Raw genomic sequence first — 26,202 nt, 5'->3', positions numbered from 1 at the left:
TGGACGCATGTCTTCTGCGTTGGCAGACAGATCTTTACTGCTGAGCCACCAGAGAACCCCCAGACAGCATGTTTTAAGCAGAACTCTGGCGCAGCTGTCCACCTGCTTGGAGGGAGCAGGTGAGTCAGCTGGCCCCTTGCTCTGGACCCCAAACTGGGATTTCATGCATGGCATGCAAAGGATCAGCAAAGGATTCCATAGTTTTCAAAAATAATTAAAATAATGGTGATGAAACTGAGTTCCAGGTCCAGGCACTAGGCTAAGAGCTGTTTTTGTTTTTTTTTTTAATATGCATCACCCGATTCACTCATCCTTAGCCCAGTGAGGTACGTCCTATTACATGTATGTGTACCTGCCCTGGAGTGTGCAGTATCCATGTGGTCCATGTGTATCTACGTGCATGTTTTCCAGCCCTGTTCACTGAAAGGGCAAAGAGATGAAGACACCTCAGTAGCAATCGGCACACCTAGAGGCCAAGTCTTGGCCTCTAGAAGGAACTGGGGGCCCCTGGAGAAATGGCTGAACTTGGAACTGAGCAAGGGTGGGTATGAGGTGATCCAGAAGTATTTTGTGATGCCAGGAAAGGCATCAGTGCTAAGAAAATGCAGGGTATATCAGGTCATGTCATAGGACATGGAGCCAATGGATGGGGCTCCCACTGGCCAAACTGGGGACATTTTGAACATTAGACTCACTAAGGACAGTAGTATGTTACAAAGCTCTGGAAACAGGAATCCGTGCATCCACACCATTAACAGGTGTGCAAAAGAAAGACTCCTTCTCACAGTCAGGATGCCGAGGCCAACCGGTCACTCAAGGGGGTGCTGGAGGTGGGGCTCATCATTTTGCAGCCACCAGGGTAGAGATGAGTGTGTGCAGAACACTCAGGCAAGAATCACCAGTGAGGCTAAGTCCAGGGGGTAGTGTTGACAAGGCGCCCTCCTGGGGCGATCAGAGCATGAGCTCAGGTACAGCACACTGAGTACGCACGGGACGCCCCGGGGCACAGGCCCAACAGGAGGGGAAGTGGGGAGACAAGAGGCACACTTTGGGGCCTCAGCTGGTTAGCGGGTACAACCATGTGACTGGTCACCTACCCAGGCGTTTGCGAACACTAGAGGCTAGTCCTGTGGCGTGTCAGCAGGCGGTGGGTGGGCAGAGGGGCCAGTGAAAGAGCCTGACGTTGAGGTGGCGGAGAGGTAGGTGAGCCTAGATTCGTCCATCAAAGCTGAGCGGAGGGAGTGGAGGCAGGCCCTCGGCTGAGGACGAGGATGCAGATGCAACAGGACAAGCTGTCAGAAACGCCAGCGACGCTCACAAAACCTGCACATGAATGCTCATGGTTCCACTGTCCATGGCAGCCCAAGAGTGGCATTTACTCAATACCCATCAACAGATGAATGAATAAAGACGTGGTACATCCATAAAATGGGACATCAGTACTAAAAGAGAATGAAGTACTGACAACCTACACCAATGGACCTTGAAAGTGATGGTGGGTGAGAGCAGTCAGACAGAGGACTACACCGCGTAGGACTCCAATTGTATGAGATGTCCAGGAGAGTAAGTCCCCAGAGGCTGAAATGAGGGTCTGCCTAGGGCTGCAGGGGGATGAGAGGATGCTAATGGGAACAAGAGAGTTTGGGGACAATGAATATATTCCAAAATTGATGGTTAATGGCTGAATGACTTGGTGAATACCCCAAACCTACTGAATTGTTAAATGGGTGAATTATATGGTTCAGAATTATCCTTCACTAAACCTGATGTGTATATACGTATGTACACATGTCTGCCTAACAGGGAAGAGAAAGACGTGTAACTGATCAGGAATCTACGAGGCCTTCCCTGGAGAGACACCTCCCCCCACCCCCCTCATGTCCTCCACCTGCCCCTTGTCTGGAAAAACTTTAGCCAAAGAATAAATTTAATCAGAGAAATGAGAAAATGCAGAAACAGAGGAAAACAGTCAACAAGACAAAATAACAGTCATTAAACAAAATACCTTTAGTTTCTCATCAAGGGCTGGAGGTAACATCCTCAGTAATATCCCTTTGGCTGTTTTACAGATACTGAAACCCCAACCAGGAGGAAGTTGTTAACAACACGATGATCGGACTGCAGACGTGACAGAAGCTGCTCTGCCTTGCACAAGTCCAGGAAGTGGCCTTAAGGAAATGGGAACAAACTGACCCTGGATCTGAACGGTAACTGAACTTAAAGTAATCAAGGTGACACTGATCAGATCACCCCATGAGAAGTCTCAAGATGACTGTTGGGGCTGTCTGTGCTGTTCTGCATGTGGCCCCCCAACCCCACGTGTACCCTGAAAACTCCCTCTTAGCTCTCGCCCCCGACTGACAAGGGAAAATGGGTTCTTTGGGACATGAGTCCACTTTCTCTGCAGGATTGCTGGCTTTCTCAATAAAGCCATCTTTCTTTGTAATCAACAGTTGTCTCTCAACATTGGATACTTGACCAACGAGCAGCCAAACCTGTCTGGTGACAAAAAGAATCGGGGTGGTTGTTTAAGGTAGTATTCTCAAACAGTCCTGGGCGCCAGAAGCACCTGGAGAACTTGTTAAACCGTGTCAGGTCCTAGCACTGCTGCTGCTGCTAAGTCACTTCAGCGGTGTCCGACTCTGTGCGACCCCATAGACGGCAGCCCACTAGGCTCCCCCGTCCCTGGGATTCTTTGGCAAGAACACTGGAGTGGGTTGCCATTTCCTTCTCCAAGGCATGAAAGTGAAAAGTGAAAGTGAAGTCGCTCAGTTGTGTCCGACTCTTAGCGACCCCATGGACTGCAGCCCACAAGGCTTCTCCATCCATGGGATTTTCCAGGCAAGAGAACTGGAGTGGGGTGCCACTGCCTTCTCCACAGGTCCTAACACAGCAGGCTCCAATTCAGTGGGTGTGGCAGGCGCCTGAGAACCTGTACTTCTAACCCACCCCCAGATGCTGCTGGAAATGCTGTCCAGGGAACCACACTTTCAGAACCACAGGAAGTGATGGCATTTATTCACTGCTGCTGTTCTAAACTTGAGATCTAATTCACTTACCAAGAATTCACCCTTTTATTTTTAAAATTGTTTTACTTTTGCCTGCGCTGGGCCTTTTGCTGCACATGGGCTTTCCCTAGCCACAGCGTGTGGGGGCTACTCTCTGGCTGTGGTGTCCGAGCTTCTCGCTGTGGTGGCTTCTCTTGCTGCAGAGCATGGGCTCTAGGGTTCAGCAGTTGTGGCCCATGGGGTTGAGTTGCTCCGCAGCATGTAGGATCTTCCCAGACTAGGGACTGAACCCGTGTCCCCTGTATTGGTAGGCAGATTCTTAACCACTGGACTACTGGGCAAGTCCAGAATTCACCCGTTTAAAGTGTACAATCCAGTGAGCTTTAGTGCATTTGCAATGTTGTGCAACTATCAACAAATATTTTCAACACCCTCAAAAGAAACCCTGTACCCATGGGCAGTCACTCCCGTTTTCCCGGCATCACCAGCCTCTGACAACCACCAACCCACCTTCTCTCTCCACAGATTTGCCTTTTGAAGACACTGCATATAAACAGAATCATATAAACCGTGAGCTTTTGTGTCGGGCTTCTTTCACGCAGCATGCTTTCAGGGTTCAGCCATGTCATAACACGAATCCCAACTTCATTCCTTTTCATGGCTGTGTGATATTTCACTGCAGGAACCCACCAAAGTTCACTTATCTATTCTTCAGGTGATGGACATCTGTATCGTTTCCACCTTCTGGCCACTGTGAATTATGTGGCTATAAACATTCCAGTGCAAGCTTCTGTGGGACATGTTTGCGGTTCTCTTGGGCAGATGCCTGGGAATGAACTGCTGAACCACACGCTAACTCTACACGGTGCTTTCTGGTGAGCCACCAGCCAAGGGGACAGGCTAGGGCTTGTCCGTCTCCTTACCCTGTGATGCTATGCTGAGTATCTTCTGGGCTTTTGGGTTCTACCTCACTGTGACTCTTCCCTGGCATTATGGAGGCACATCTGGAAACTGAAATGATACTGAAAAGGTATCATAAAGCCTGAAGGAACATTTCTTGATCTTAATAAAAGCTGATGTCTGGAGAGACTGTCCTAGAGAATGGAGTAATTCAGAAAGAGAAAAACACGTACTATGTGATCCTATCTATGTGTGGACTCTAGGCGCGCGCACACCAAGCAGGGGAGGGAGGGTGGGACGAACTGAGAGGCTGGACTGACACATGCGCGCTACTATGTATGAGACAAGTAACTGATGAGACCGGCTGTGTAGCACAGGGAGCTCTACTCAGTGTTCCGCGGTTCCCTAAGTGGGAAGGAAATCTGAAAAAGAAGGGGTACACTTTGTTGATGCCCTTTGATTCACTCTGTTGTACAGCAGAAACTGACACAACATTATAAAGCAACTATAACCAATAAAAATTAATAAAAGAAAATAAAGTCAATGTCTGACTTTGGTTTCTTCTTCCATGAAAGGGGGGAAATCACTAGGCTACTCATCTTTCTTGCTCGGTTCTTTTATGGAAGACAGCACCATCCTCCCCACTTCCGGTCTTTATCGTCACTAGACTTGGCCTGGGTGAGGTTCAGGCGACACACCCACCCTCACGAGCGCACCAGACAAGCACCTTCCTTCTCAGGGCCCAGTTGGGCATGAAGCAATGCCACAGGTGACAAAGTGCTTTGGGCAGGTGTGGTTTATTCGCTGCAGTTCCTTGGCGCTAGTTTACAATGCAAAAAACAAACAAAAAGAAATTGGAATAATAATTATAATTTTTTAAAAACCCTGTCAACAACTTTCAGTCATTTCTTTATATTTTGACAAAACTTTTTTTTAAAACAAATACAAAATAATCTAAAAGGAGAAAAACTATACATGGATTATTTACACCTCTGATAAATAGACTAATACTGATCCAGGTGCCTCTCTGTCTAGGTAATGTTCACGAGAACCCAGGCCCAGGACTCAGACCACCAGAGGGGCTCCAGCACCGGCCCGGACTCCCTGGATCCCGGTGGCCCCGCCCTGGCTCTCTCACCCAGAAAGGTCAGGTTACCAGCCTGGACCCTCTCCTGTCACCTTCACAAGCTCCGGCATTAAAACGCTTGAAGCCACTCCAGGGAGGACCGACACAAAGGTGGGGCCCAGAAAGCCCCCCAACTCCCCTCTACCAAAGCTATTTCCAGAGATGCGAGCCTGCCTGGAAGGAGTTGGAGGAGTTGGGGTCACACAGCCTGGGAGGCGTCTGGCGACACCGGCCGGCCCTGCTCTGCCTGGACTGGGTGCCGGGCCCGGATGAGAGTCCCTGAGAGAACAGCAGAGAGCGGTGGCCGCGGCTCCTTCCAGCCATGCGTCAGGAGCGGGGGCCGAGCCCTCACCCCCTGACCCTGCCGCGCAGGTGAAGGCCTGCTCCCCTCTGAGGGCCACCACTAAACCCACGGCGTGGTCCAGGTGAAGGCCAGTTCTGAGGCAGAGAAGGCTGAAGCCCTCAGGTGATCGGGTCAGACCTGCTCCTTCCTCTAAAACGAGGACTGGAGCGTAGGGGCAGAAAGAAGAAAAACCAAATAAGAAACAGGTCATCCCAGAACCTCTGATGGGACTGCCTTCCTCACAGTTTTGGTTATTAGGTATGTAGCTCAAGGAAAGATGCTGACTTTCTATTTTAAAGCCTGACAAGAATGAATCCTGAAAGAGAAAGAAGAGCGCAGGCGGCAGGCGGACTCCCTTCTCCCCGCAGTGCTCCCCAAGCACCAGGAAAGACAAGCACTGACTGGAGTGGCTGGCGCTGCCCTGCAGACCCCGAGGCTGTCCTCGACACGTGGCCCCCTCCACCCTCTCGCCACCCCCTCTCCCAGCCAGCCAAGCCCCCACGAGCACGGGGAGGCAGTCTGCCCAGCCCCTGCCCTGGGCTGACACCTGCAGCAGTGGTCCAGAGAACTTCTTCTCCAGGGAGAAGCTTCCCGAAGCACATGGGACAGAACGCATCTGGACAGCTCTACTTTCTTTCTTTAAAAAACAAAAATATATCTTTATAGTATGTGGCTTCTCTTCCATTCCCCCTTTTTCCTTAACATATAATAAGATACAGATACACGTATTTATGGTGCAGGGTTGAAGGCTTCTTCCCAGGGAATAACCGAGAGGTAAACGGTGGGCTCTGAGCTCTGCTCTCAGACCCGCTGAGCAGAGACCTGAGGGGGGTGGCCTGGCCTACAGGAGCTCTGTTCTTTTTTAGAGAGAAAGGCTCAAAAGCCAAGTGTGAAGGCATCAGGCCCCCTTCCTCAGGGGTGACCACCTACCCTTCTCCCACTTAAAAAAATTAGCAAAAGCTGAAGCTAGTCTCTAGGAATTCAGGGTGATGCCTGGCCAGACGCTCCCACTCTGTTGGAGGCTCAGCAGCCACCCTGGGCCTCACTGGCTGGGAAGCACTCGCCGGGCATGCGGGCCCCGCTGGCTGTGCAGACTCAGTGTCTTTTCGTGGAGGACACTTTCTTCTTCCGCGCGGCCAGCATCTCGTAGAAAGGGTCCCTGCTGATGGCCGCCCTGCAGCACAGAAAAGGAGAGAAATCAGCGGGGACCGAGGAAGAGGAACAGGAGATACAACCCCAGGCCAGGGCTTCCTAGTGGCAGCCGTGCCCACACACTCCCCTCAGCCGCCTGACCGTCCCTGTAAAGGCCACGTCGTGGCATCAGCCTTCACTGGACCCACACGTGGCACAAAAGACAAGTCTTGAGGGAGATGAGGTACAGGTAACAAGGTAACTGTGGGGCACTCGTTGCCTGTTTTAACCAATGAATCAATTTAAGCTCAGGAGTCCTCCACTCCTCACAGCTGTGCTCTGACTCAGGGAAACCATCGTGATGCTTCAGTTCTGTGATGACAGTGGCATCTGTCTGGAGCAGTAACTGCCACATACCCTGTGTGTCACCTGGCATGTGGTGCACCTGGCTGGCAGCTGCAGTCTGTACTGAGCAACTTCTGAGTCCCCAAGTGCACCAGCTCAACAGCCAAGACCCGTCACTGGGCAGCAGGGGCCTGAGCAGCGGCCAGTGGCCTGCCCGGCATCCACAGCCCGGTGTGGAGAGAGCCCGGGCAGCCCCCACACTGGCCCCAGAGGCACCTGCACAGGCGGTGACGGCAGGCCACGGCCCCCTGCTGCCCCTTTATACCAGTCATTCTCCACTTTCAAGCGAGCTGTGATCCACAACTTGAAGTTTCATTTGCTTTTCCAGAGAAGTGGTATTCCAAGTGCCGACAGTTTCCGGGCTTGTCCCAAGCCCATGTGACTGCGAGCACACAGGCACGTGACCAGGCACACAATGGCTCCTGCGAGCTGACCCGGCCCTGTTCACAGAGAGGACATGTGCACGGGAGGCAGGACCTGCACAGGGCTGGGACATGTCCCAAGGGACTCTGCCATGTGGAGAGGTCTGACCACGTGGAGAGGTCGGGAGGGACTCCTGCTTCCGTCTTCAGGGCGTCAGGGCAAGGAGTCCACCTTGGCTTCCTGGGTGGGCCAGCCCCCAGGGACGCCACGGGACACACGACATGCTCAGGTCTGGAGGCCCCGCCCAGCTGCACATGCAGGTGTGCTCCCCGTGGCCATCCTCACTCTGGTCCTGGGGACACCCGGGAATCGGCTGGGTCACGCCTAATGAACGCAGCACCAGTGGCGAGAGTGAGGACGTGCTCCCAGGAGGAAGAGCCATGGAGACAAGCATGGCGATGGGCAGTGGGCATGACGGTGGGGGGGGACAGGGTTCGCAGAAGCCCTGGGGCGGGTGGAGAAGAGGGGCTGCAGCAGGATACCTCCCCTGTGATAAAGTCAGTGACAGGCAGAGCAGGGACCAGGGAGAGCGCTGGATCTGAGAATCTGTTTACACCTGCCTTCTTCCAGACCTTCTCTTCTTCCCAGCTCAATGGGGAGTGTGGGGCTCTGCTTTATGACCCTGGATCATTGCCACATGAGTTTGACAAGCGTTTACCATTTATCCTCAATAGGCCTCAGTTTGCCCATCTATAAATGGGACAACAGTGTCTCGCAGGATTAAGGAATTATAAAAGGGAATGGTTACAATTTCTGCTGAACTGTCACCATGAAGATAAGACCTGCTTCCAAAGACATGAGAAGGCCAGTCTGGCCAGTGGCGTCTGTGCATGTAAGCCTGCTCACCAGTCCCCTCCGTGGAGCCAGGAGCTGCTCTTGAGAAACCGACACGTGAGGTACTCTCTTAAAAATGTCCAAGGGTCAAGAATCCAGGGACCCAGTGAAAAGTCACCAAACTACCCACTCCAGATTCAGCACAAGGGGTGCTGAGGTGGGGCGGGCCGCACACAGGCAGCTGGGGCGCAACTATCTGAGACGCAAGGTCCAAGCTGTCATATGTCACCTACTTGATGCACTTGATCCAGTCCTCCTTCTCCTCGGGGGTTGGGGCTGAGATACGGTACACCGTGTGGTTGCCCTCAACCACACGCCCATCAGCCTCCGTCTTACAGGCCTTAATCACTTGGTCTTTATTGTCGGGGATGTAAAGTTCAAAGCAGTTCTGAGAATTAAGAAAGAGAGAGCGAGTGATAAAGATCTAAGAAAGCTGCTGACCAAGAGAAAAAAAAAAAGGTTCATTTATTTTCCAATTTTTATTAAAAAAAAAAAAGTTAATTTCTTTATTCTGACTTTCATAAAATATAGGAAACATACATTTCCTTTGGAAAAGAGTAGCCTAAAAATGGAATCCTGGAGAACATACATTGTATATAAATAGGTCTTGCTAGCAAAGATACCAAGCAGATACACGTTAGCTCTACTCCTAAGGTATAGAAAATGTGGAGACAACTGCAGGTAACCGAATGCCTTTTACAGCCAAGTCAGCAATACAACAATCCAAAACAAAGGAAAAATATTTATAAGCCATCTGAAGATCATAAAATAAGTGGCCCAATCATGAGAGCTTGCTAAAGCCTTTTAAGCCAGGACAATCCTACACCTCGTGTGATAGTTAGAAAGTGACACTGAAGCAGATGGACAGAAAGAAGGACACTGTTTAGTTTCTTTCACCTTTGCCTTACCTGTAAAGATAATTTTAAAGTTAGGCTAAACTAAATTAGTACTTTTGGAGTTTTTTGAAGTCCTTGGCCCTGGAGTAAGATGGGGGTGAGCACCAACCTTCTGCACATTAAGAGACCACGTCTGACTGACAGGTGCCCTCCGTCTATGCAGCAGGGGCTCAGCCTCCAAGGACTCGGCCCAGCACAGACAGTACTCTACTGCAGCAGTTGCCACTGAGAACAATATGCTTGTAAGGGGACCTGCGCAGCCCTAACCGTGTTGCCCAAGGTCAACGGTAAACCTTTGTGACTTCATCTTGTGTTAAACAGCTGCTAGGCCCATCTCTTCTGTCCCCCTGAAGCAGCTCATCAAAAATACTCACTGGTTTTTTGGAGTCTTCCACCTCCCGGATACTCAGATTCTCTAGCGGAATAATTCCCCGGGGCTCCTTGTCCTGCACGAGAGATGGAGAGAGACCTCACTGCTCGGCTTCCGGACCCCTGTCCTGTTGCCTTCACACAGTGGCTCAGCCCGACCTCTGTGCCCACATGACCTGAAGCCCACAGATCAGCGCTGGAGCCCACACCCTATGTTCTAAGACGAGAACAGGGTCAAGAAACGTATGGGTGTTGTCAGCACATCACAGACGAACCCCTACAGCAGAGAGGCCTTTGGAAGAGGTGCTTCCGCAGACGCTCTGAAAGCATGAGTGTGACAAGAGCTGTGGGTGGCCTTCCAGTGGGGAACGTGTAAGTCCCTTTCACACAAAACCTTCTTGCTTCTTTGCCTAACTCATCTTTCAAGCCTCAGTTCTAGTGTCAGCAAAGCTAGGAAGCCCCAGTCTTGCCCTGGGTGGCCCCAGTTCTGTGCCCCCAACATCTGGACTACAGCTGCATCACGTGTCACTACCTTATCACTACCTCCGGTCCCGTCTTCCTGCTCCAGGCTGTAGGATCCTCAAAGAGACACTGCCTGCCTGACAACTCCACCTGGACCAAAAAGGCGCCCCTGTCCAGAACAGAGACTCCTGTCCAGAACAGAGCCCCGTGTCCCCTCACCCCCGACTAGCCCTCCTGCAGGGCTTCCATCTCAGCCAAGGCCACTCCCACACCTGCTGGCACCTGACCAGCAGCCTTCACCTCCTCTCTCAAATGTCCAGACACCAATGGCCAAAGACTGTGTTCCAAGGTCAACAGTTTAACTGGGCCATGCCACACTTCCTGGAGCAAATGTTCCTAAAATACCATGTGCACCCTTTTGATCTGCAGACTCAGGTTTCTTTCTCCTTTTCAGGGCTATAATCTCATGACCTGTCTTTGCATTTGCAGGTCCTAGTATTCTGGCACTGGGAGCATTCTCACCTGTTAGCTCTCCTTCCCATTCCCCCCCCCCCCAATATTTTATTTATTTGGCTGCACCAGATCTTAGTTGCAGCACGCAGGATTTTTAGTCCTGGCATGTGAACTCTTAGTTGCAGCATGTGGGATCTAGTTCCCTGACCAGGGATTGAACCCAGGCCCCCTGCATTGGGAACTTGGGAGTCTAAACCACTGGATCACCAGGGAAGTCCCACTAACTGCTTTAATGCTTATCTTTCAATCTCTGGGACTATCTCAAGCCTTTTCTCTAGAACAGGAAGTATATTTCTGGCTGCAGCTGCTGCTGCTGCTACGTTGCTTCAGTTGTGTATGACTCTGTGCGACCCCACAGATGGCAGCCCACCAGGCTCCCCTTGTCCCTGGGATTCTCCAGGCAAGAACACTGGAGTGGGTTGCCATTTCCTTCTCCAACGCATGAAAGTGAAAAGCGAAAGTGAAGTCGCTTAGTCGCGTCCGACTCTTCGTGACCCCACGGTCTGCAGCCCACCAGAGGGATGGCTCCTCCACCCATGGGATTCTCCAGGCAAGAGTACTGGAGCGGGTTGCCATTGCCTTCTCCAACATTTCTAGCTAATCGTGCCTTAAAGTTTTACCTTATTTGTTAATAAGTTATAATTCCACAATTATATAGCTATACTTTGAATATGCAGTTTTAATTCTTATTTGTTTTTAGTCTGAAACTTCTGGAGGGTTGGATATTTTGTATTCTGGCCACTTCAGACCCTCAGGAGAGGAGTGAGTGGAGGGAGTGCCCTCAGACACCCTGAGCCCTGACTCTCCCCTGAGGCTGCTGGTATCCAGCATGTGTTGGAGCTGACGCATACTCCAGACCCTCCACGGACAGTCTTCTCACATGAACACATACTTGGAGCTTTTACTGATATAGCGAGTCCTGTTTTTCCACTTTTCCCTGGTTTCTACCCTCTCTACTCCTCCATCCAAAGGGGTAAAGGGAAGAACTCCTACTGAGTTTGCTTCTCCCAGACTTGGGCACAGGGCGGGGAGGTCTGGGGTTAGTTGTGCCTGGCTGCACAGCAAGGGCCCTTCTGCTGGCTCCAGGACATGCTGCAGCCCCTTCTGCCAAATGGGAAGCATGCTGACTGAGTTCTGCCTTTTCCTTATCCGGCTGCTTTGTTCCCACTTATTTCTACTAGATTTTCCCTCTTTATTAGGTAATTCCATGAGGACGTCTCCACCTACCATCTTAAGCCCGAGGCTCCCCCGTCAGCATCTTTGGGAACATTTTCTCTGGTTCCCACTGCCTGATAAAATGCTGATGCACTGCTAGACTGAATTCGGATAACACCAGCATGGTCGGCATCATTTTAAGAACCACAAGATTCCAGAATCTCACTGCTCTACCACTGACACTACAGGGGACCTAGGGGTGCACTGCTGAGATGCCTGTATTGAGTTCATTTTAACCCAGAGACCAATGAAAAAGATCTAAACAACATTTTAGAGATGTCATCAGTCCAGAAGAAAAAGGGCAATACATGTCCGGGGAACGGGGGCAAAACAGAAGGAAATTTACCAAATTGTTCATAGTGGTACTTTGATGGGGTGAAAAAAATGTTTGTACTGTTTTTGGTATTTGAAATACATTACTTTCACATTTGAAAGGATTTTCGTAACAGAAAAGCAAAGCTGCAGAACTTCTGTGGCATGAGTTTAGCCCGTCACACGCAAAATCCTGGTCCGTTTTCCTTGGAAACTGCTGAGTGGCTGGGCCACCAGCTGACACTGTCAGGACTCTCACTCCCAGGTGAGAAGCCACATCCACACGCTGTCTACCAGCTGAAGAACCACCGTGCGGGACACAGAGGAACCTGCTTACCCTCAAGCTGCAAAGGGCCAGGCGTGGACCTGCCTCCTGGCTCCCACTGAGCATCACACAAACACTGTCCCATGGCGCCCCGCCTTTATTACACAAGACACTTCTAAAGCCCTCCTTCTCGCAGGAGGATCTCAACTGCCCTGATTTAGGCAACACACCCTCCAGTGCTGCCAGCAGTACATGTTTCCTCTTCCGATGCCCAGGGAACAGGGCAGAAACAAGGGCGCCCAGCCATGGGAAGCCTGTCTGAGAGGGCTCCAATCTGAGCCCACCAACCTGCCAGGCCTCCTGGGGGCTCTGTTAGAGGGAGCTTCAGAAAAGGTTTTACTGTACAATCTTTATGCTCATAGGTCTTGTTACAAACAGGACTTGTATGTAACAAGTATTTGTATTGTGTTACAACTTCATTCCCACTGAATAAAAACCAACAAAATTTTCAATTTAGGTGAAGGCCAGCTCCTTAAAACTCCAGGTAGTCTCCAACTCCCCCCATTTCGTTTACCTTCTTTTCCCCTGTTACACATTGTGCCCTTTGGCTGTTCCTTCTAAATCAAGTGCTTCAGTATTCCAGCTACCACAGATGTGCCTTCTCCAAATCACAATTACCTCTGTCTCCCTTTCAGTGGGGCCACAGACTCTCTCCTGGCCATGGATCCAAACTCATTAGCTGGGCTCCATGCCCCCTTTCTAATGCCATGTATGACGTTCTCTGCCACTGTCTCCCAGCCAGGCACCAGCTGTCCCAGTTGAGAATTGGACACTGGCTCTGAAGCATGGTTCCTGTGGCCAGACGCTGCACACCACGCCCATGTCCCAGTTTTGAGATTCCTCTTAGCCCTCCCACTTCACTTAGACTCTTCTCCCGCCCTAAGATGCAGCATCTGACTGTCGCCCCCACCTCCTCCAATCTTATCTGATTAGAGCTGCTTAACCACAAGGCCTGGCCCACCCCTTGTCCCAGCCGACCAGCAGGCGCTCACCGTCGTGTATTCAAAGTAGTAAAGGCAGTTGTCAGTCAGAATGAACCAGCGTCTTTTCCAGGTCTTTACCCTGCCACCTGGAGAGCAAAGAGAGATGCATATTGGGTAGGAGTCCACTGGCCAGGGTGTGGGATGAGGAAGCGAAGGCAGGGCGCCAGGAAGACACTGAGACCATGGCAGATTTACATCAGTAACGAGACACAGAGCCAAAACAGAAGCACCTTTCACAGTGTGAAAGTCTGTGGGAACAAGCAGAGCAAGCAAGTCGGGTGGCCCCCTGCAGATGACATCAGGACAGCAGATGAGCGCACGGGCTGGGGAGGGAGCCGGGACAGTGATGAACCAGAGAAGCATCAGCAGAAGCCTATGGATGCAGTGGAAATGGGCGCACACAGAGGAGGGGAGAGGGTCAGCCCCCTGGCCACACTACACTGCCGGTCCACCAGCCCAGGGCTTTATCAGAAGAGGGCGGGAGAAGAGCTGGGAAGTAACATCTTAATCCCCTCACAATCAAATCCAGTCTTCCTGGAGCAAGGAACACACAGTCCTGCAGTTTCACCTTTTAGCCCACCTTCTTGATGGTAGCATGTTTCTACTCTGGCTTTTTAGGTTTCTGGGCCAGTGTCCTCAATTCCCCCCGAGTCCTGGGTGGGACAAAGCAGGATTCCTGGAACAGGGAAGAATCCACTGGTAGGCTGAGGTACCTATTCAACTGTGGACTTCTCACCAGAAGCTTGAAACAATAATAACTGGAGGAGGAAGCCATGAGCCAAGTGAGCTCTCAAGGGTGGCGGTGAGCAGGTGGAGGCTCCCTCAGTACTTTTAAACGTTGCTCAATCGAAGGAAACATCAGAGTCATGATGTTGTCCTGAGACGACATGAAGGAAGGGAAACTTCACCATGACCTTGGTGAGGGAAGGCACACCCTGTTCTCAGCCTGACTCTGAGCACAGTCGTTCTCCTCAACGCACACCAGGTCCAGGAAAAGTTTTCTGAATACGAACCAAATGAAAGGCCTTCACGTGGTTAAGATATGCAGGCCGTTTCACAAACACCTCGTGCTGCCCTGGACAGGAGGCGTGCTCTCTGCCAATGTGACCTACAGAGAGCACTGCTTCTCCGATCCTCAGAAAACAGGGCCACAACATGTGAATCCAATGACCCCAGTCACACTTCCTCACTTGCCCCTCACCCCCAACAGATGAGCAGGGGCTTTAGAGGGAGCGTCTCCAGCTTCCAGGATGTGGCTGTGCCCTCACTCCTGGTTTCCTCAAAGGATCTGGTTGCTGGAGCGATGCAAATCCTGTCCCAGAAATAAAGGGCCCAGCACAGGTCCCGGCAGCAACTCTGAGGGCTACCCAACTTCTGGGCTCCTGGCACGGCTCTGCTTGGGTGCCCAAACTCTGAGAGGTTAAGCGACTGATCGCAAACTGCCGAGGTTCTCAATGGCACAGACCTTGGTTAGGGAAGGAACTTGGCCGTAAGCCAGCACGGGCTACGCCCCCCACCCCGAATCCCCTATCCTGTGCTGGTGTCAAGCAAAGACTGACTCTCTCCCCAGTAGCGACTGCCAGCTTCTGTGAGCACGTGCTTCTGGCCCCTGAGGCCCTAGGGCATGAATCAGGAAAACCATGGATGGAAATATGACATGCATGAGGAAATGGGAGAGGCTGGGCAGAACCAAAATAAATAAGGAGAAGGAAGACAAGGATATACTTAGAACTTGAGCTGATTTGCTGTGAAAAGGAAGCCCGCCCCCGTCAGCATCTGAGGAAATGGCTCTTCTGCCTCTTGGACCTGCACCCCACGTGGGGCACCCCCCACAGGACACCTCAGCCCACGCCCACTGCCGTGCGCTCCCTTCACAGGACCACCCCGGGGGCCCTCGGATCTTGGGAGGTTGTGGAAGAGGGGTCAGATGCCAAAAGAAGGTAGACGGGAGGAAATCTAGGACAGAAAGCAAAGCCGGACAAAGCCTCTCCCTGGCGATGAAAGCCTGGCTATTTCCCAATGACCTGCTGCGTTAACGAGCTCCTACCATGGAGCATCGCGCGGTCCCAGGGGCACATATTATGTTGGAAGGAAAACAGACATGAAACAAGCAGACAGACCGCTGCGCGCACCTAAGACAGTCCCTGAGGAACTCACAGGACCACTGCCCAGCCCGCGGGCCTCCACCCCGTAGATACAAAGGCCTGACTCTGGCTCCCTGGGAGCTGGGAACCACCTGACAAGGCCCCAAAACGTTTTATACACATCAGTGTTGGGGCCGTTCTTTCCTGTGTGGCTCTGCTCAAGTGCCTCTGGAGCAGACATCCAGGGACTCCTCATCTGGAAAACATGTGCCCCGAAACCAGCAAGGGGAGGGCAGACACCAGTGACATAACTAAGAGGCCAATTTGGGGGTCTGAACGATGACTCATTGAAAGAGAGGCGGGATAAAAACAAAACATAAAAAACAGAGCCGAGGTTGTAATGCCCTCCCCCCAAACAGGAAATTAAACGGAAGGCCTTCAAGAAGGGGTTTTGGGGTTTTTGTCTTCTTTTTTTTAAAACCTTACTTGGCCTCATTCTGAGTTTAAGAAACATCATTTCCCTTTTTCATGCAAAGGCAAATGTCCTACGTTGTCTAATTTAATTCTTTTCCTACTTTGCTTCTCCGGTCATGGGAGGTGTGCCAGAAGCACACGGCCGTGGGAGTCACTTCCTTCTCCTCCTCCTTTTCTCCACTTGAGAAATCTCAGAAATTCATAGGTGCCAATTTGAATCAACAATATAGCGTCCGCCTGACCAATAAAGTCCAAGAGAGAATCCAGTGGCTGCTTTGCTTGCTTTTATAGACCCGCTCTTACTGTGTTTTCTTACACTACTGCCCTCAGGAAAGGTCAAATTATTCCACATCTGGGCCCAGCTATTGGACACACCGTGCACCACCTCTACCAGGGAAAGATGAAAATCCCTCCACACCCCCAAGCCTGACCAGTTCCCGAGGGACTGCATGGTTAAGTTAGAAGCAGCATTAACACTACCACCAGCAATTAAAAAACAAAATAACCAAAAATAACAAAAATAAGAAAACGCTGCAGCGATTACAGTGGCCTGGGCAGAGCGAGCGAGCAGGGTTGAGGGGATTACATACCTCCTGGAGTTTGGGGCAAGGAAAAGGAGAGCCAAAATCATGGAAACATACAAATGAGGGAGAAAAGAAAATTAAAACAAAGAAATTAAACCCGACTCCTTAATCTTAAGGTGCACTGTATTAGTCATTCATGTCTGCCGGGGTGGGGGATGGGGACATAAAAACAGCCATGGGGCAAACGCCGCTGTCTGGCGTGGGAATAAGGGGCCTGCCTCCTCTGCCATGCCCTACCTAGTAAAGGCAAGATCTGAGGCACCACCCAAATCCTGGCCCCAAAGATGCCACCGATCAGTTCTCACCGAGCTGACATTTATTACTATATCCAGAATCCAGAGCAAACACAGTGAAGATCACTTTGGGAAAAATTAAATGTCTCTCTTGGGATGGCTACTCCTTTTTAAAGTGTTGTGTGAAAATGCACACTCACAAGCCTGTGAATACATAAGTACATATGTGTATACACAAGAATACACATTCTTACAGTTATATGCGTACACAGACATACACATACAACTACAGACGGCCGGAAGGCCCGCCTTCCGTGGCACACACATGAAGGGGTGATTCTAAGTGTGCTACGATGAAAACACGACAGGAAGAGTTTAGGAGGGTTTGGTGGAGGTTCAGAAAAAGTAATGCAATGACCTAAAAATGAGTTTTACATTTAGTTAAATTTTTTTCTTCTTTAAAAATATGGGATGTCTCATGAATTTACATGTCATCATGGTGTAAGAACCAAGATAATCTTCGTACTGCTCTAAATTTAGTATCCGGGCTGTCAAAGCTAACACTTAGTATTAGCATTTAAACAAATCTCACTGAAGGGGAAAGCAAACCCAAACTTGGATATACTTCTTAACATTTCCAGCAGGTTTCCTTTTAACTCTGTCCACTTAGCAATCAGGATACAGAGTAGAGTGGCTGCCTCTGGGGTAAGTAATTTTAGAGCCTTGCCTTCAAAGATCCTACTGGCTTAAACGTATATGGTATGCTGACCAATTTGAGAGACATTAAAAACTCTGATCAGTGAGGTAGTGCTTTAAGGAGAATTTATGGATTAAGTCATTATGTATAAACACAAGGACTTAGGATTTTAAAAGGGGATACAAATCCTCCTGAACGAGACAGAAATTGAAGATTCCATTTCAGCACTTCCCAGATGTGTCAGTAACAGCCCAGAGTATAATAAGGACTTCTAATCTCACTGGACCTACGGCTGGAATGGTGACAGGAGGATCATTCCAACGACACCTTCTGAGAATGCAGGAACCCCTGCATCAAAAGGCCAAGGGGAAGAGAACAGAGGAATGTGCCCTCTCAGCGGCCAAAAATCAGCGCCATTGTGTCTGGGGGCTCTCTCTGCATGCTGAAACTGTCAATGAAACAGTCACAGGTGCAGATGAGTGTGCGTAAAAACCTACTGATCCTTTTGGTCACTCCTGTCCCTCTGATGGCAGATCATGACCACACAGCTCAGCAATACCAGCTCACTTTTGGCAGAGGGAACGGGAGCAATTTTTAGTTTTTCTGAATGAACAAAATCATTAATGTGGCTGATCTGGATTGGAAAGGAGGGGGGAAAAAAAACCAGCGCCCAAGAATGAGTAAGAGTGCCGTGGATTGCGCTGCAGCCAGGGCCCTGGGTTTGCCATGCACGCTGCCTGTGGGGAGCCAGATGCAGAAGGAGGTGATGATGCACTGGGGGTGGGGGAGGCGGGAGCACTGGGCACAAACTTGTGATGGGAAGTAGAGAGATGGGCACAGCTGGCCACCCTCCCAGTGGTCAGGGGGGCCGGGGAGGGAAAAGGACGAGGTCCTCGGGGAACCGCCTTGAAAACGAACCCTCCTCAATCCACCCCAGAGAGGAAACGTGGAGCGCAAATACCCGTGGGCAATATTTATGTGGGCAAGTCTGTCCCCAGGAGTCTGTGTGTCCCGTGGGGCGCTGGCCATGCATTCACTGTCTTTTGGGAGGCAATTCTGTTAGAACAGTAGGAACTCATACCAAAGTCTCTTCTTAAAGCCTCCTGTACCAAACCCCCTTTCCCCATAGTGCATGCACGGGTGTGCACACACACGTCCTTTCTAAGCATCTGTAAGGAGCCCTGACCCAGAGGGCATCACTTACCGAGCTTCAATAGCCAGCCTTCTCGGTCTGGGTTGAAAAAAGTGTGGGTGAGGTCATTCCCATCATCTTCGGGGATTTTAAAGGGTTCATTTTTTATGCTCTCATACAGATTCTGGAAGAAAAGATGACGCTGCATGTCTCCGATCCTAGAAAGACCTCTCCCCCCGCCTTTTCCGTCACTCGTGCAACAAGCACCACTGCGTGCCGTGCACCGGTGGCACGAGAACCCCTCTGCCTTCAGTGCCCAGAGACAAAAGAGACAGAGGCCTAGCCAGGGAGCAAGAGAGACGCGAGAGCAGCCTGACCTCCACTTGAGCGTTAGGTCTCAGAGTCATAGATCACTCTCCCCAACTGATTCCTCACTGGGCCTCGCTACTAGTTTCTTAATGCAATTCATGTAGCTGAGTGGATGGTCCGAGCAGACACTGGATTAACCCCACGTCCATCAGCATCGCCTGAGCCCATGGCCTTGAAGGAGAGCTGAGCTCACCCGGAGCAGCTCCTCAGGCAGGTCTCCCCCATCGTTGATGCCTCGATTCATGGCTATGAACCTCTCCACGGTGGGCTTATCTTTGACATTGGGGTTATGCAGGCTGGTGTTCAACATGATAATGGCAAATGAGAGGACGTAACAAGTGTCTAAAAGGGAAAAACAAAATCCAGTCAGAAACATCCCACCAGAAAGAACAAGAAGCACCAGGTGAGACTGAGAATGCAAAGCAGTGCTCTCAAAAGAGTAAGCAAAATCCACGCATCTGGGTATACTCTAACTGCAAAGGGCAAGGCATGAGAAAGAATGTAAAGCATTCACGACTTAAAAGGGTTTTATTTTTTTCAGACTGTAAAAGAAGAACGTGTACAGAAAAGCACAATATAGGAAAAAGAACATATAAACTACCTACAATCCCACTACCTAGGAATAACTTATTTTGCTTTCTTACATAAATGTGACTATGTGTAATGTATCACAAAATGTACCTCAGAGGTTTGACAGAAAACAGCCAAATTCTGTAAAGTGATTATCCTTCAATTAAAAACTAGATAAATTTTTTAAAAATATGAACCTCAGAGATACATAGTGTAACATGTCAGAATTACAACAGATACACAGTTTTGAGGTCTGCTTTTTGGCCAATCTTATTAGCATTTTTCCATGTCAATAAAGCCTCTTTATAAAAACGTAATTTTTAATAGTTGTACACTTCATAATTAAGAGGTGCCCTTACTTAGACGCCTACTACCTTACTGGCAGACTTGGATAGTTTCCAACTTTTTACCATTACAAATACCATTTAAAGTGATGTTCTTAGGCAGGAACCCAACCCCTCTGGTTCTGGGATGGCCCAGTGCCTAGCAGAGCGCCGGGCAGGCGCTGCCAGCCCCGGGAGGGGACGCGCGCGCACCTGTGGACTGGAACACCCCATGGTTGCACTGACAGTAGCGCTGGGCGAACGCCTCCATCATCCGGTCGATCTTCTGGGCCTCTCCTGGCAGCCGGAAGCTCCACAGGAACTGCCTGTGGGTGAAGACAGGGTGTGTTACGGCACTGGGGGGGACACCCTGTGTGTGAGAGCTTTCTGCAGCCAAGGGAGATGTCGGGGGCTTCAGCCTTCGGTCAGATGCAGGCTAACCACTCCACATCTCTGTCTTCTCGATAGGAGGGAATGTATTTGTGAAAAGAAAAAAAAAGAAAAAGATTTTCCTATTCAAAAGAATGGTTCACCTCTTCAGACTGATACATAAGAACTCCAATTAAAAGAACTCCAATTTCCAGAAAGAAAAAAAAAAGACATAGCAGGAAAAGAGATTTTCTATCAAAGCAGTCATGACTAAGCCCTTTAAGTCGAACAGAAACCCGCGGCCAACAGGTTTAATTCTGGATTTTTTTTCACCTACCTAAACAACAACACAAAACATGATATTATTTACTGTTAAACAGCAATGAAAATACCAAATTACAATTTCTCAAAAAGCACAAGGGGACTAGATTTAGCAAAAAAAAATTAGATGTTGACTTTTTTCCTTCTAAAATGAAGGGCACACTACCTATTTCCTGTTCCAGGGCAAGAAATTTAAAGGATTTTCTTGAGTGAAATTGGGAAAGATTCAAAGTGGAAATATTCATCAATTTCCAAATGTTAACTGAAAGATCTGAGGAAGAGTTTTACAAATTTTGCTTTCAATTTAATCCCCTTTAACCAGGTCAGGAAGCAACAGTTAGAACTGGACATGGAACAACAGACTGGTTCCAAATAGGAAAAGGAGTACATCAAGGCTGTATATTGTCACCCTGTTTATTTAACTCACATGAAGAGTATATCATGAGTGAAACGCTGGGCTGGAGGAAGCACAAGCTGGAATCAAGATTGCCGGGAGAAATATCAATAACCTCAGATATGCAGATGACACCACCCTTATGGCAGAAAGTGAAGAAGAACTAAAGAGCCTCTTGATGAAAGTGAAAGAGGAGAGTGAAAAAGTTGGCTTAAAGCTCAACATTCAGAAAACAAAGATCATGACATCCGGTCCCATCACTTCATGGCAAATAGATGGGGAAACAGTGGAAACAGTGTCAAACTTTATTTTTGGGGGCTCCAAAAGCAGATGGTGATTGTAGCCATGAAATTAAAAGATGCTTACTCCTTGGAAGAAAGTTATGACCAACCTAGGCAGCACATTAAAAAGTAGAGATATTACTTTGTCAACAAAGGTCTGTCTAGTCAAGGCTATGGTTTTTCCAGTGGTCATGTATGGATGTGAGAAAGCTGAGTGTCGAAGAATTGATTCTTTTGAAGTGTGGTGTTGGAGAAGACTCTTGAGAGTCCCTTGGATGGCAAGGAGATCCAACCAGTCCATCTTAAGGAGATCAGTCCTGGATGTTCATTGGAAGGACTGATGTTGAAGCTGAAACTCCAATACTTTGGCCACCTGATGCAAAGAGCTGACTCACTGGAAAAGACCCTGATGCTGGGAAAGATTGAAGACAGGAGGAGAAGGGGATGACAGAGGATGAGATGGTTGGATGGCATCACCAACTCAATGGACATGAGTTTGGGTAAACTCCGGGAGTTGGTGATGGACAGGGAGGCCTGGCATGCTGCGGTTCATGGGGTCACAAAGCGTCAGACATGACTGAGAGACTGAACTGAACTGAACCATCCAATCATTTCAATCACATGTACTCAAATCACCACCCAAGGTACAACTTCACTAAAACACCAGGTGGTGCAGGACCCATGGGGTCGCAAAGAGTTGGACACAATCAAGCAACTGGACTGAACTGAACTGAACTGTGCAGGACAGACCTACAACCAAAGACCCGTCTCCCTCAACAAGGTACTGGCTGCAAACATGCTCACCGTAGGGCCTGGACGAGGTTGAGATCGGTGAACTCGTGCAGCTCCACAAATGCATGAAGAACTTGGATGTTAAACTCATCTCTAGCAAGAGAAACAGAAGACAGAAGTCAGACAATGATGCTGAGAATCCAAGGTCGTGCAGACCCTCAGTCAGGCTGCCCCCAGGCTGAGCGCTGAGACCCCCCGCAGCCCAGGAGGCAGCCAAATGTTAAATGAAAGATCTGCAGCCTCTGTGTACTGGCTGAACACAGGATACCAGCTGCTGGACACCTCCACCTGTCCCGGGACAAAACTCGGGGCATCTTGGAGTGTTTCTCTAGGTAACTGCCGCCCAACCTTCTCTACTGCAGGGGTCTCCGGAGGTCTTACCTCTCCCCCAGGTAGTCACCAATGGCGGTTTTGTTGAGCCCTTCCCCTTTATACAAGAACTGGGCAATGTCTTCACAGGTGTTCTTCAGCAGATCATTCTCTATTAAGAACTGGATCCCCTGGAAAGACAGCGAAGACACCAATAGTGCTTCAGACACCAGGAACATCCAGAAAGGGGGTGGGGGCCCAGGAAGAATTGGGGACGGCTGCTCTGCACACAGAGGAAGTGTCCAGTAAGTACTTCCTATGCTCTGCAGGAGGCAGGGCTCATGGCATGAGCTGTACTCCATGAAAGGAAGGGAGGCTGTCTCAAATGCCCCAGGCTGCAGCTGACGATGTGGAAACTGCCACTTTACAGACTGCAGGCTCTGGCTGCTGGCTGTCGTCACTTACTTTTTTAGGATCCATGTTGAATTTTTTCCTGCCCATGGCTACCTGTTTGTTCCTCTGCATGTTCTTCCTGTAAAACAACCATCACAGCCACTTCAGTACTCCAGGTAATCGGGAATTTTTGAAAGACTGACATAACTCCCACATGTGTCAGTGGACTGCAGTGATGTCTGAGATTTATCCAGGAAAGCTCAGGCACACTTGGGTCTAACTGTGGAAGGTCAACTGAAATCCTGACCCTGGTCCTAGGCTCCTTTGTTTCTTCTACTACAGTGGGTTTCTTTTTTTTTCCATGTCATTCTTGAAATTTTATTGAGGTATAATTTACATACCACATAACATACCCATTTTGAATGCACATCTGAACAATGTTTAATAAGTCTGCTGAGTTGGGCAACCATCGCCATAATCCAGTTTTAGAGCACTGTCATAGTTACATATTAACTATGTAAGTTAATAGCTCATGAATTCATCTGTTCATCCGTTCATCTGTTGGGGGACATTAATGCTAATTCCAGTTTGGGGCTATTTTAAATAAAAACACTGTAGATGCCCTCATGCGTGTGGCTGTGTTCTCCTTTCTCCTGAGTAAATACCTGGGAGCTGAACTGCTGGGCAGAGCAGGGGTATACGGTCAACGTTAGGAGGAACTGCCAGTCGGTTTTCCCCAGTGTTTACACCGCTTGTTCTCACCAGCTCTCAGCAACATGAGGCACCACCTGTCTATTTAACTCTGGCCATCCTAGTGGGTGTAAAGTGGCATCTCCTCATGACTCATGATACTGAGCATTTTTCACGTGTCTATTATACATGTAAAAGCGTTCATGGGGTTTTTTTGCCTGCTTTTTAGTCAAGTTGTCTTTTTATTAGTGAGTTTTATGTGCTCTTTCTATATAGATTCCAGATACAAGTCTTTTTTCAAATATAGGTAATGCAGGTCTTCTCCCCTTGTGTGTAGCCTGCCTATTCATTTCCTTTTTGAAACATTTATTTGGCTGTGCTGAGTCTTGGTTGCAGCACACAGGATCTTCAGTTGTGGCACGTGGGACCTAGTTCCCTGAGGTGAGGTGAGGCGAAGTCGCTCAGTCATGTCCGACTCTTTCTGACCCCATGGACTGTAGCCTACCAGGCTCCTCCATCCATGGAATTTTCCAGGCAAGAGTACTGGAGTGGGTTGCCATTTCCTTCTCCAGAGGATCTTCCCCACCCAGGGATCGAACCCGGGTCTCTAGTTCCCTGACCAGGGATCAAACCCAGGCCCACTGCATTGGGAGTGCAGAGTCTCAGCCCCTGGACCACCAGGGAAATCCCTATTCACTTCTTTTAAGAGTACCTTTTGTAAGAGCAGAAATGGTAAATTCTGACAAATACCAATTTGTCCATTTCTTTGAAGCAGCAATTTTTTTTTTTTAGTGGCAAGTAAGAAAGCTGTAATTCAGAACTGGCAAAGCAGAGACTGGACAGGATGAGCTGGCTGGTTTCTGCTGGACATGCAGCTTCACTAATCCACATGGCCCTGTGCACACAAGTTTAAAATAACAAAATCCAACGGTCTCCTGAAGCTAGACGGGGAGACTTAGGCTTAGAAAAATACAGACATGCAGTGAATTAGAAACAGCCCATTTATGACATTAAGCAGTTAGAAAATGGTCTGGGAACCTCATTCAAAATTAAACTCTCAAAGCAACTAACACTGCTTTAAGGAATGTTAAAGGAAAAAAAGAACCAGTAGACACGCCTTGGCACTTTGTGCTATAATCTCACTTCTACGTTCTCTTAAGTGTTAGTGAGGCACAAGCAAGCTTGCAGTGATGCCTAGACACAACTGGGCCTCCAGCCTTCTGGAGCTGCATCAGCAGCATCCGTTAAGCTTTTCCTTTACCCAAAGCAAAAAATGGAAACACTAAAATAGGAACCCAGTGGATAAGAGAAGAGAAGAAATAGTTCACACAACAATTTAAAGGCAGTTTAAGATTTTGGGGGACCTGCCAAGTTCTCCAGTTCAGCCTTTCCAAAAACATCAAAAGCCTTCACATTCAGGAGTCCCTGCGCGGAAGGCAGAAAGTATGGCTACATACGTGCTTGCTCAGAAAAGATGGCAGAAGATGCACTTTCTCCTTAAGCACGCGGCACGGGCACAATTCTAGGCTGGCACTTGGCAATGCCACAACCACAAAACCACCCAGAAAAGGACAGACTCACCTCTCTTCTGTGGACCCCAGGTTTTCAATTTCATTAGCTACTTCTGCTATCTCATCCTTCAGCCTCTGCAAAACACACAGTCCAGAATCACCAGGAGGAAGATACAGATCAGAACAAAATCACCAAAATCTCCTGTAACTCGCTCTGACCAAAAAGTAAAACAGAGCAAACAAAGACAACGCCCCCCAAAACCTAAAAATTTCTGGAAAATTTGTCTGTTCAACAAATGTTTCTTGAGTTCCTACCAGACTGTAATCATTATTCTAGGGAATACAAAGAAGAGAAAGATAACATCCTGACCTCAGGGAGTTTACAGTCTAGGAAAGAAGTTTATAATCATATACACTATGTGAAATATGTATTTTCCACTGGAAAACAGCTGCCTGAACAGTCTGTCGCAGTGCATCTGCAGCTCACTGAAGCGGGGACAAACCAGGACAAACCAGTCCCCCAGGCACCCAGCTGCCCAGCCAGCAGTGCCTGTACTGGGCCAACACTGCCGCCAAGTGGCCAGCAAAGGGAACGCCACTCCTGGCTATGCCTTCCACCTCCTGCCCCATCGAAGCAGGTCTGCACAGTGGAGAGTTCACTGGCGGGGTGGAGGGGGCTTTGAGTGAAGAACTGCTATGCTTTTCCAGCATCTACCAGTGAGGAAGGACTCAAAGAACTAGGTAACAGCAAAGTACGCTCACACCAACACTGGAGCACACCCAGTCTTTCCTCAACACGCTGCAGCTCGGGGTTACAGGGTGTGCCCCCTCCCTTCACTGCCCTTGGGCTTCCAAATCTTTTACAGAGAATTCCAAAAGAAATGGCTTCCCAAGGCCTAAAATAATCCAACTAATGACAACGTATCAAGAGGTGCTTTCACTCCTATCTTACAGAAGAAGAAACTAAAGTTCAAAGAACCAAAATTCTCTCTCTAGAATTGCCCTGCCAAAAAATGGCCACCAGGACGTGGATGTGGGTCTGCTTAGCCTGAAGTCACAGTCAGAAGACCTGGGGTCACTCTAGCCTGACAGCTGACCAGCTGGGTGCAGCTCACAGAGCACCCCCCCCACTTTGAGATTCCATTCTCCCTCGTTGAGCAAAGATGGTTGTCAATTCCTGCACCTGGTCCAAACTGTGGTGAGAGCAAGTCAGAAGGCGTCATGAGAAGACCCCTGGTCAAGGTGCTGCCCAGCTCCTACCTGGATGTCGGCCAGCAGCTCCTGCTTTCTCCGCCGAATGTTCTCCAGCTCCTGGCGCTCCTCTGCAGTCAGGTCACTGGGAACTACAAAAAAGGAGGGAAAGGTTACTAAGAACGCTTTTACCTTACCAAAAATAAATACAACTCGGACCACAAAGATACCACAGAAGAG

At 49.3% G+C, this 26,202-nt stretch overlaps 1 protein-coding gene across 2 annotated transcripts in view; it reads right to left on the bottom strand.

Moving 5' to 3' along the window:
- Positions 1-4,689: 4,689 nt before the first annotated feature.
- Positions 4,690-26,202, bottom strand: part of CYTH1 (cytohesin 1) — a 39,396-nt gene continuing 17,883 nt past the window's right edge. Inside the window, exons 2-13 of one of the 2 annotated variants that reach the window (XM_052658532.1) lie at positions 26,032-26,114; positions 24,842-24,906; positions 22,643-22,709; positions 22,250-22,368; positions 21,881-21,961; positions 19,925-20,037; positions 19,012-19,160; positions 18,522-18,633; positions 13,255-13,331; positions 9,441-9,512; positions 8,404-8,558; positions 4,690-6,551 (exon numbers count right to left, since the gene is read on the bottom strand). In XM_052658532.1, the coding sequence (XP_052514492.1) occupies positions 6,473-6,551; positions 8,404-8,558; positions 9,441-9,512; positions 13,255-13,331; positions 18,522-18,633; positions 19,012-19,160; positions 19,925-20,037; positions 21,881-21,961; positions 22,250-22,368; positions 22,643-22,709; positions 24,842-24,906; positions 26,032-26,114 (1,172 nt within the window). In that variant the 3' untranslated portion in view covers positions 4,690-6,472. Of the gene's footprint in view, positions 6,552-8,403; positions 8,559-9,440; positions 9,513-13,254; positions 13,334-18,520; positions 18,634-19,011; positions 19,161-19,924; positions 20,038-21,880; positions 21,962-22,249; positions 22,369-22,642; positions 22,710-24,841; positions 24,907-26,031; positions 26,115-26,202 lie in introns of both variants that reach the window. The other variant, XM_052658533.1, reaches the window with a different exon arrangement.

Source organism: Budorcas taxicolor, chromosome 19 (genome assembly GCF_023091745.1).
Source record: "Budorcas taxicolor isolate Tak-1 chromosome 19, Takin1.1, whole genome shotgun sequence".
Taxonomy (NCBI): domain Eukaryota; kingdom Metazoa; phylum Chordata; class Mammalia; order Artiodactyla; family Bovidae; genus Budorcas; species Budorcas taxicolor.
The sequence above is the reverse complement of the archived record's forward strand: the minus strand, read 5'-3'. Positions and strand labels throughout refer to the sequence as shown.